Source organism: Plectropomus leopardus, chromosome 19 (genome assembly GCF_008729295.1).
Source record: "Plectropomus leopardus isolate mb chromosome 19, YSFRI_Pleo_2.0, whole genome shotgun sequence".
NCBI lineage: Eukaryota > Metazoa > Chordata > Actinopteri > Perciformes > Serranidae > Plectropomus > Plectropomus leopardus.
The window spans coordinates 2058946-2070904 of NC_056481.1; the positions used below are offsets into that span (position 1 = coordinate 2058946).

The 11959-nt window shown below is 39.8% G+C and overlaps 1 protein-coding gene across 1 annotated transcript; it reads left to right on the forward strand.

Annotated features, from left to right (window-relative positions):
- The first annotated feature begins 206 nt into the window (after positions 1–206).
- On the forward strand, positions 207–7288 carry LOC121958901 (zinc finger protein 436-like). The gene is made up of 4 exons (XM_042508072.1): positions 207–492; positions 1995–2087; positions 2898–3019; positions 5222–7288. Exons 1-4 carry the CDS (start codon positions 284–286, stop codon positions 7018–7020), a joined length of 2223 nt encoding a protein of 740 aa, XP_042364006.1. The 5' UTR covers positions 207–283; the 3' UTR covers positions 7021–7288.
- Positions 7289–11959: the final 4671 nt, after the last annotated feature.

Below are 11959 nucleotides of genomic sequence, written 5' to 3' on the forward strand. Positions count from 1 at the left end.
ACACACATATATACATATATATATATATATACACAGTGGTTGGCGGTAATGCAGCATATATATGCACTGTGTGTATATATATTGGAGTATATATATATATAAACTGTATACAGTACAATATATATACACACAGTGGTTGGCGGTAATGCAACATTGCAGATACCAGCCGCCGTTAAACACCACCGAAGAAGAGGAAATAACAGGAAGTAGTTGCTGGCTGCTGCCCGTGTTGCTAGCAAACCAGATTGCTGTAAAAGAAACAGAGAAACTTACATTTTGACGGATGGAGGATCATAATTATTATTTAACGGAGGAAAAAGCGCGCGAGCCGCCATGGAGGCAGAGACAGGAGGAGGAGCGGCGGCGGCGGGAGCGGCGGCGGCAGAGGAAGACCTGGGTGAACATCGGAGCGGCCTTCCTCAGGTGGAGGTCTCTGATGTGGGAGAAAAACTTCCACACCGACGCCGAGATGGCCTGTTTCCTCCTGGAAAGGTGAAGTCACCTTCAGACAGGCTGCAGTGTGTCCGTGTCCGCAGTGCGCCGATAGAAACTCGACATTTCCAGCTTCTGTCTTCGCGTTTTTAACGCACTTTATTCAAGGAAATGCAAAATACGGCAGCATACAGAAGTTAAACATATACGACTTCGGTGTTTTCTCATTTTTGGCAAACAAATCACCAATAAACAAACTAATAAACAAACACAGTAAGACCTCGGGCTGGGCGGTATGGCTTTGCCATAATATCATGATATTATTTGCCCATATCACGGTACACGGTATATATCACGATATTTAAAATCTCCTCACAAGCTTCATAAATGCTGGACTGGGCAACAAAATCAAATGAGGAAATACGTAGGTACTGATACTGTGACAGTGTTTTAGGGATGACCGTTTTGCACAAAATAATAACACAATGAGATTTTTGAATTATTAGAACAAGTAGAACAGTCTGATAAGTTTAGAAAATTACTTCGCAGGACAACACTTGTTTCATATCATGATATCATGATATCCAAAATCTCAGACGGTTTGTGGTGTCATATCACGGTAACGGTATTTATTGTGTATATCGCCCAGCCCGAGTGACATCCGAAATAAAGAAATGAAAAGGTTACAGAAAGACAGATTTCCATTGTTTTCTATTAAAGTACAACCATCTATATTTACATTTAGGAGTAGTAATCTGCTAAATGACTTCTAATAAAATCCTCTGTGCACTTTCTATCAAATAAAAATACCGCATTAATAGTTAATAATTTTACCCTTCAAAATATTTATTACAGACATGCAAAAAAGTTACAAGCCAGAAGAATCGATAAATACATTTTAAAAAAAGGAATGTGAGTCAGTAGTTTTAGCAGCATGGTGCTTTATTCGTTTTAATAATACATTTATTTTAACACCAAGCATCTGTGTTGGCACAACACAAAACCATAATATGTTTTTATAATATGATGTTTGAACTTTAAAGCTTTGTAAAAACTCCTCTGACTGAAAGGCTCTTCTGAGTTTGTCCTTGTTGCTCGAGCTTTTGGTCTTTGTTCTTCATGGAGATTCTTCATCATCATCATGTTTAAATATTTGCCTCTCGTCAGTCACCTGTGGCATCAATAAACAGTCTGTTATTGTGACAGTATGGGGAAAGCTGTGCTGGTCTGTAAGAAAATAAAATATAATTCATATATTCACAGATAATCGATATTTGGACCCGACATGCATTTACAATAACAATGACAAACATCAGCCTCTGCCATCGGTGTGTCTTCTTTTTTGCCAATAAGTTGATGACAATAAACAAGACTAATATACCAATACAGACGTGCAGGCAATAAATCGGGGACCCCTAATGAGAAATTCTTGATTTATTTTGGTGTATTTGCCCAAGAGGGTCAACCCTCCTCATCCAACTTCTGGATGTGACACAGTGAGTTACAGGGTTACGCAACCGTGTCATGAAGCACTTATTTTCCTGATCTTGTTGTTCTTCCAGCTATGCGAGATGTATCGCTCCCATGAAGAGAAGACCTCTTCCAGTCAAGCCTCCAACAGTGTCAAGCATTTGTGCATCAAGTGGGACTGAAAGGCAAGTCATCTCGTTGAAATAATAGTGCTTTCCTAATAAATGTTTGATGACCAAAAAAATTTGGCATTTGGCTGCAGCAGTCACTGATAAATGATTAACACTGCTGTTCTATAAAAGTCTTTCCAAATACAATGAATGCTACCATTACTTACATTGTTACTGTTAAGCATTTTGTTTATTGGTCGAATAAAAAGTCTGTTTGGTGGAGATGAAGGACCATTTTCTAATACACAGTAAAATAAAGTGATTCACACTGGGAAATGTTTTTTTACTCTTAGTATACATGAGGTGCCTGAGGGCATAAAACAGCATCAAAATAGAGTTTGTTTTTTAAAAAAAGAACCAGTGGAGGATTCCCCACATTCCTCGGGTCCTAGCTAACACCCTAATGTCCTAAAATCCTAGAATTGTCCTAAAATCCAATAAATTTTCTAAAATCCCAGAACTGTCGTAATATTCTAGAAGTATCCTAAAATACATGAAACATTTTAAAATCCTAGAGAAGTCCTAAAATCTTTTATTTTTTGAGTATAAATGAAATCGCCAGAAGTAAAAAAGTTAACGTCAGGTTATAACTAAACTACGTTATGGTCACATTGTCAGCTGTCATGGCCATATAAGAGTCTAAGCAAACATGGATGTGAACTGTAAATGCATCTTGACTGCTTCTTGGAGTCATACAACCTTGAGGCAGTAATTCTGTTTTTTACAATCACTGTTTCGTATGCAAGTAATGAAGAATTCAAATGTTACCTCTCCAGTTGTTAAATGAATATCTGATATTGACTCATTAAATTTGTGTAATTGCAGTTTCAGAAGTCTTTACAAGACAAACAGCAAAAATCCCAGCATACACATCTTTGCATTGATGCCCTCAACACCTGCACCAGCCACGTCAGCACAGGTGCAGAGGCCCGTCAGACGAGATCTTGGTAAGTGACATACATTTGTTTACCTTCATCGTAGAGAATTAACTTACCCTGTAACTCATAGTGTTGGTGAAATAGCTAGGGGCATGACTAGGAATATACAAATTTAACCGCTGAACATAAACAGCTCTCACTTTGGTCATATAAGGACGGGATGGCCCATAGCAATGACCCCTCCACAAAACTACCCTAGGGACACGGGAGCTTCCCCAAGTCCATGAAACACATGTAGACTGTTTGGGCAAACTCCTGCGACCCTTCCAGTAGCCTCGTAAGGGTAAAGCGCTGATCCACTGTTCCACGAGCAGGACAGAACCTGCATTTATCCTCTTAAATCTGAGGTTCTGCAGTCGGTCTGAACCTATGCTGAGCAGTGCGATACCCCAGTAATTCGAACATACCCTCTGGTTCCCTTTTTTTTTAACAATGGGAACCAACACCCTGGTCTGCCCCTCCACAGGCACCAGAGTCTTCAGCATCTCAGAGCGAATCTCATCCACACCTGGCACCATGCTGCTGAGGAGCTATTTGACTACCTCAGCAACCTCTGCCAGGGATATGGATGAGAACCCCTGAGTCTTCAGACTCTGCCTCGTCCATAGAGGATGCGACGGCCGGGTTCGGGAGTTCCTCAGAGTGTTCTTTCTACCACAACTTTAGTCGCTGCCTCCACAATGAAGGTTGGGAACAAGGACCACATGATTCCATGTCCCCAAACTTCCCCGGGATGTACAGAGTTTCTCCTGAGGTGGGAGTTGAAGACCTTGCGGACAAGGGCTTTATCCAGACTTTCCCAGTTCACCATCACTACATGTTTGGGTTTACTGGGTCTGTCCGGCAGTCTCCCCTGCTGCTTGATCCAACTCATCACCAAGTGGTGATCAGCTGACAGTTCTGCTCCTCTTCACCCGAGTGTCTGAGACATAAAGCTGCAGAATCTGATCCAATGATACGACCACAATGTCGATCATAGATCTTTGGCCTGGGACGTTCTGGCACCAAGAACACTTATGAACATCCCTATGCTCGGACACGTTGTTTGTTATGAACTATCCATGACTTGCACAGAAGTCCAGTAACAAAACACAACGTGAGTTCAGATCAGATGGGCTGTTCCTCCTCTACTCTATTGTTGCCCATGTGAGTGTTACAGTCCCCCAGAGGAACTTTAGAGTCCCTGGTCAGCACCTTTTCCAGGTCACTGCCCAGTGCTTCCAAGAAGGATGACTAATCCGAACTGCTGTTTGGTACATATGCACAAATAATGGTCAGAGACCTCCGCTCAGCAATTCACAATCGCATTGAGGCGACCTTCTTGTTCCGCGGAGAGAACTCCAACACACGGTGCTCAGTTGGAGGCTCGTGAGTATCTCCACACCCGCCCAGCACCTCTCACCCTGGGTCACTCCAGAAGTGACGCTAGTCCAGACCCTCTTCAGGATTTTGCTTCCAGAACGAGTGCTGTGCGTAGAGGTGAGCCCAACTGTATCTTGTTGGTATCGCACCAACTCCAGCTCCTTCCCCGCCAGAGAAGTGACGTTCCATGTCCCCAGAGCTAACCCTCTAGACCCCGCCCCTGCCTGTTGCCCATCATACAGTGCACCCGGCCCCGATTCCTGTCCCTGCACGTGGTGAGCCCACAGGATGGCGGCTGCATGTATCTCATTTGAATGACCCAATGGCCAAAGCCCGGCCACCAGATGCTTGCCGTCCTGAAATGTGTGCTGTGTGCTTATTTTTACCCGATTATTCTGTCGAGCAAAGGTTCAACAGGCCTGCAGCAAAACCTCATAGGCCTATGCGATGATGTTAACGTTAGCTATAGTTATCCACACACGTGACAGCTTATCTTAGTTTGCTAGCTGATGCTAGATTGCAATCTGTTGTCCTCACAACAGCGTGTGATAGAGGCCAAACTGACTCAGACACAGTTTTTCCTGCTAAGTAACCTTAAATCCGCTGACATCTTTCAAATCTAACATATTTACCTACAACATAAAATGTTTATGACTAAATAAGCTGCACTGCATATCCACAGTTATTTATTAAGACTTTAACAGTAAAAAGTATCTAGAATTCTAGAAAATTGGCGCTAACAATTTTAATTAAGTAGAATTTAGATTAAATTAACACATCACTGATCTCACAGACATAAAGAAATAATATAGTGTGTTGTCACAGTTGTCCATCATGTCCTCCCTGCAGATGTCCAGCAGCTGTTGGGGATTAAAGGTGTTCCTCCTGAGAGGAGCCCCAGCCTGGACCAAAAGGACCCAGAGCCCCTTCACCTAAAAGAGGAACAGGCGGACCCAGAGCCCCTTCACCTAAAAGAGGAACAGGAGGACCCAGAGCCCCTTCACCTAAAAGAGGAACAGGTGGATCCAGAGCCCCTTCACCTAAAAGAGGAACAGGTGGATCCAGAGCCCCTTCACCTAAAAGAGGAACAGGCGGACCCAGAGCCCATTAATGTAAAAGAGGAACAGGAGGACCCAGAGCCCCTTCACCTAAAAGAGGAACAGGTGGACCCAGAGCCCATTAATGTAAAAGAGGAACAGGAGGACCCAGTGTCCCTCCACATAAAAGAGGAAGAGGAGGACACTGATATCACCAGGTTCACTGCTGTTATTGTGAAGAGTGAAGATGAAGAAGAGAAACCTCAGTCCTCAGAGCTTCGTCAAATCCAAACGGGGGACAGCAGAGAGGCAGAGCCTCCAATCATCAGCTCCGATACGCAGATAAAAACAGAAACTGATGCACAGGACTGCAGAGACCCCAAACCAGCCAGGAACCTAGATCCACATCGTCATTCACAACCAAATACTGATGATGGAAAGGCCTCAGACTCTTCTGAGACTGAAGACAGTGACAACGGTTGGCAAGAACCCATGTCAGATTCTGGGCCTGAAACTGAAGACGGTGCCAGCGGTTGGATGGAGACCAGGACAGCTGAGTCTGCTGTAAATGCTCTGAAATATAAGGACGCCCCTGTAAGTGATGAGGGATGTAACGCTGACAAAATGTCCTTCAGCTTCTTTAAAAGCAGTAAACGTTTTCACTACAAGGGGTTTCTGCAGAAACACATGATCTGTCATTTTGGAAAACTGTCCTCCAGAAGTTTGGTTAGGAAGAAAAAAGATTCACAGATGAGAGCTCACACAGGAGAGAGACCATTTGATTGTGATGTTTGTGGGAAAAGATTTCAAAAAAAAGAAAATCTGAAGGCACACATCACACTTCACACAGGAGAGAAACCATTTGGTTGTGATGTTTGTGGGAAAATATTTAAAACATACCGGGTTTGCAAGTCACACAGGAGAATCCACACAGGAGAGAAACCATTTTGTTGTGATGTTTGTGGGAAAAGATTTGTGCTACAAGGAAATCTGATGGGACACGTGAGAATTCACACAGGAGAGAAACCATTTGAATGTCATGTTTGTGGGAAAAGATTTAAAACACGCTGGGTTTGCAAGTCACACAGCAGAGTCCACACAGGAGAGAAACCATTTGAATGCCAAGTTTGTGGAAAAAGATTTCAAAAAAAGGAAAATCTGAAGACGCACGTGACGCTTCACACAGGAGAGAAACCATTTGGTTGTGATGTGTGTGGGAAAAGATTTGCGCTACAAGGAAATCTGAACAAACATACGAGAATCCACACAGGAGAGAAACCATCTGAATGTCATGTTTGTGGGAAAAGATTTACACGGGAGAAAACTTTGAAGGAGCACATGAGAATCCACACAGGAGAGAAAATGTTTCAGTGCAGTCTTCGTGGGAGGTGGGTTGGACTGCAGCATCATTGCCGGTCACACATGCGAATCCACACAGGAGAAAAGCCATTTGAATGTGACTTTTGTGGGAAAAGATTTAGACTTAAAGCTAGCTGCAGGGCCCACATACGAATCCACACAGGAGAGAAACCATATGGATGTGCTGTTTGTGGCAAACGATTTGCAGCGCAAAGAGGTCTGAAGTGTCACATGAAAGTCCACACAAGATAGAAATTGTTCTTTTTATAAAAGCATTTTTGTGAAATATTAAAAGCTGTTTCTCACCAACACGATGTGAAAAACACGGAGCGGAAATATAGAAAATTGACGTGCAAAATTTAAAAAGATTTGAAACCAGGTCCAGTGTAAACCATGTGCGTTGCTGTTTCCCATTTTCATTCCGATGTGAACCACACAATTCATTCACTCTCCGAAACTCAGTCCGCCATCACTTTTCTTGTGCTAATTTTAGATGCTTTTCACAGGTATTTAACCCTTTGAACCCTGAGCAGATTGGTTTGATTTCTTTCAAAAACAAGTGGAAAAAGGCAATTAGCAATTTGGCAAGAAATGTTCCACAAACTGTAAGAAATTAGTAGATTTACAATTTAAATACAAAAAAAACTATGGAAAAATGTCAAAACTATTCATTTTTATTAGTAATTATAAATTAAAAATGATTTTACAGAATTATTATAATTTCAAGTATCATTCCAGTAAATTTCTTGTTTATTTTCCTCTTCTTTTTGTGCTAATTTTCAGGTAATTTTCTTGTGCTTTTCACTCATTTCTTGCAAATATTTTAGTCCTTTCATTTTAAGTTGTTTATTGCCTTCTTCCCATGTTTTTTTTTTAAGAATTTTAAAAAAATTCTGAAGGGTTAAACATAAGACCTTTATTTGATGCTTGCTGTGATGTCTTTTCTGTGACAAACATGTAACGTTATCGGTGCATATCAGCACATTATATCATCATTTCCCAGCTGCTGGGCCATCTCAAGCCTTTTTTTGTCTTTAATTTGGTTTTTGAGGTAGTTGTTTGGTGTCTGTTGCTCAATATTAGATGTCGGGAGACCAAACTGATGAGACGTTCCCATATTTTGTTAGCGAGCTGGCTGTGACCTGGAGGTATAACCTCACATGGAAATAAAGGATTTCATTGGTCAAACGTACATTTCAGAGGGATAGACTGAGATCTGACTGAATATTTTTTCCCTTGCACAAATGCTCCACAGAGGTATGCAAGCGTTCAAAATGATCCACTAAATCAGTTTTTATACATTTCTGTGCAATTTTTATTGGCTTTTATTTATTTTTCTTCTTTTGTGTATATATAAAGAGAGAGAGAGAGTCAGTGCAGGAAAGTGGGTTTAGTTAGTAACCACTTTTTTCCTTATGAATGTTTTTTTTTTCAAAAATTAGGCCTATTAAAAGTTGTAAGATGAAAATTTATATCATGACCAATGTTATCCTGCCTAATGTATAATATTAGACCAAATAAATGAATTTTTACATTTTTTTTTAAAGTTTATGTTTTAAATAACGCTCTGGTGTCAATACATTAAAAAAACGAAACGAAAAAAACACCCCCAAAAATCAACCGGAAATGACGGATGGATGACGTAGTAGAAAGCGCGCCAAAATCCGCCGGCGCGACGTAAGCAAGCTGCGACAGAGACTGTTAATGGCGGCGATCACATCGAAGGAAACAACAAACATTTTGTCGCGGAAAAGTCTTCTGTCGTCGTTTTTTCTGCGCCTGAAAGCTGGAAATACCGAGACTGTCGGTGAAACGGCGACTGGAAGCGGCCGCCGATGAAATATCGGCGATGTTTGAGAGAATAATCGCAGATTAGCAGCAGGAAATATCGTCTGAGAGAAAAGTAGCGACAACACAACCTGCTGGATGCTGTTTGAAACACCAAACTTCAGCCGCGAACCACAGGTTTGTTCACGTTTTTATCATTTTTCTATCATTGTGTGTGTTTATGTCTCGTGTCAGGCGCATTTTTAAGCTAACCTTTGTTGAAACCGGAGCGAACTGTCGGTATTTCCTTAAAAAACACGGAAAACAGGAAATAAGCAACTTAAAAAAGAGTTCAAATTAACAAGAAAGTTAAAAGAAGTTACAGGAATATTACAAAAACAAAATTTAATATAATATAAAAAAATAATAAATCTAAATAAAAAACTGATAATTAAATTATTGTAAATATTTTTCATGGTATCTTTCTTTTTTGTTTCTTTCAAAAACAACAAAAAACGACCTATACTTTTACAAGAACAAACAAATAAAGAAAGAAAAAAAGACCTGGAAAATGGAGTTAAAATGTAATGTAAAAAATGAATTGAAAAAACAAACATTCTAATAAAATCACATTATAATAATTATTCTTCTCGGTAATCGTTCTTAGTTATTTGATAGCTTTCTTGTGATTCTCTTTCTGTCTCTCTTTATACAGCACATTTTCACTTAATTACTTTTACTTAATAAAAAAATGGCAGGACGTTTATGGGATGTTTTTTTGAGAAATTAAATCAGTTTGCTTAATGTTTCACATGCTTGTGAAAGGCATCTGAATGCAGCACAAGAAAACTGGTGTCAGTCAGGTTTTAAAGGGTTATTTGTAGCAGATTAACATTTTGTAACACTTAATCTGAAACCCTTTTTCCTTGTTTGTTGTTGTGCTTTGGATTTTCTATTTGGTGACATTTTGGTGCATTTCTCTTGGTGATTTGTGTTGCTTAGATTGCATCCAACTACTTTAATATAACGTTAGCGAGATAACTTGAACTCTCTCAGTCCATGTTTTTGGCTGTTTTTTTTTAACATAGTACACAATAACGTTTGTTGGACGTGTCGTATTTTGACTTCACCGTGACGTTTTCTGTCATTTTTGACATGCAATTTATGGTGTTTTTGGACGTTTTGCAACTTTCTATGCTGTGGCGTGTTTTGGCAAGCTCTTTTATGCAGTTTTCAGGTGTTTACACCTTTTTGGGGACACGTCATATTTTTGCCATACTATAGCCTTTCTTTTGGGTCATTTTTCGACATCCTGTATTATGATGTTTTGGGCCATTTTTGTAACATTCTACGCCATTGTGTGTCTCAACGCGCTATTTGACGCAGTTTTCAGCTGTTTTTGTGACATGTCATTTTTGACATTTTTCGCATACTGCAGTATGGCATTTTCGGTCGTTATGTTTTTGGACGTTTTTTCCACATTCTATGCTATGGCGAGTCTCAACGTGCTATTTAATGTGGTTTTAGTAGCTGTTTTGATATTTGGACATTTTGTGACATATTATGCTATGGCAGCGTTTCCCATTAATAACAAAGAGCAAAAATGCCATACTATAGCCTTGCTTTTTGGTCATTTTTTCAAGATGCCATATTATGGTCTTTTTGGCCGTTTCCTCAACTTTCTATGCTATGGCGTGTCTCCGCACGCTGTTTAATGCGGTTTTCAACTATTTTCAGTTATTTTTGGGACATGTCATTTTTTGACATTTTTGCCATACTATAGCCTTGCTTTCTGGGTCATTTTTTCGACATGCCATATTATGGTGTTTTTGCCCATTTTTGCAACTTTCTATGCTATGGCGCGTGTAAGCATGCTATTTAAATCTGTTTTAATCAGTTTTCAGTTGTTTTTGGGACATGTCATTTTTTGACATTTTTGCCATACTATAGCCTTGCCTTTTGGGTCATTTCTTCAACATGCCATATTTTCTTTTTTTGGGCCGTTTTTGCAACTTTCTATGCTATGGCATGTCTCAGTGTGCTATTTAAAGCTGTTTTAATCAGTTTTCAGTTGTTTTTGGGACATGTCATTTTTTGACATTTTTGCCATACTATAGCCTTGCTTTCTGGGTGATTTTTTTCGACATGCCATATTTTGGGTTTTTTTCACTTTTTGTAACATTCTATGCCATGATGTTTGTAGGCACGCTATGTCATGCAGTTTTCAATGTATTTAAGCTGTTTTTGGGACATGTCATTGTTATAATTTTTACCATATTATAGCCTTGCTTTTTGAGTAATATTTTTCGACATGCCATATTATTGTACTTCTGGACGTATTTATAACATTCTATGCCATTGTGTGTCTCAGCACGCTATTTGATGCAGTTTTCAGCTGTTTTTGGGACATGTCATTTTTTATTTTTTTGGACGATTTTTCCACATTCTATGCTATGACGAGTCTCAACATGTTATTTAATGTGGTTTTCAGTTGTTTTGATATTTTGACATTTTGTGACATATAATGCTATGGCAGCGTTTCCCATTAATAACAAAGAGCAAAAATGACCTGAAATAGCACAGAATCGTCATAGTCTTCAATGTCATCAAAAACGACTCAATCTGCAGATTAGAATCACAGTATTTTTATTGTCATTGTAGAGATTAATACAACAGGATTCTTTTGCTGCTGATCAGAGCTCAGTAGAACAAAAAAGTGCATAGGATAAAAATAAATAGAAAAAAGAATAAATCCTTTAAAACATATCAACCTATATATTCATACACCCAACCAGTCACACATATATACAAAGTACCTTCATGTACATAGTACTCCCCACAACGTATGAGGAAAAGAAGTAGTGTTTCTGGAGAATGTTCTGTGTGTTTAGTGCAGTGTTCAGGGTGGTGACGGCTTTGGGATAGAAACTGTTGTAAGTCTGTCTGTGCGCGCTTTGATTGCTGTTACACTTTCAGGAGCGGAGGAGGTCAAACAGGCGACGAGCAGAGAGAGACGTGTCTCTGAGGAAGCAGGATGTCTTCTTTCGGCAGCGAGAGGTGCAGATGTCATCCAGGGCAGGCAGGTGAGTGTTATTTTCTGGCTCGTTCTATGCCATGGCGTTTGTCGGCTTGCTGTTTTATGTGGTTGTCAGCTGTTTTTGAGACTTTTTCACATACTCTGTTATGATACTTTCGGTCATTTTTTCGACATGCCATATTATGGTTTTTTTGCCCATTTTTGCAACTTTCTATGCTATGGCGCGTGTAAGCATGCTATTCAAATCGGTTTTAATCAGTTTTCAGTTGTTTTTGGGAAATGTCATTTTTTGACAGTTTTGCCATACTATAGCCTTGCTTTCTGGGTAATTTTGTCGACATGCCATATTTTGGTCTTTTTCACCGTTTTTGCAACTTTCTATGCTAT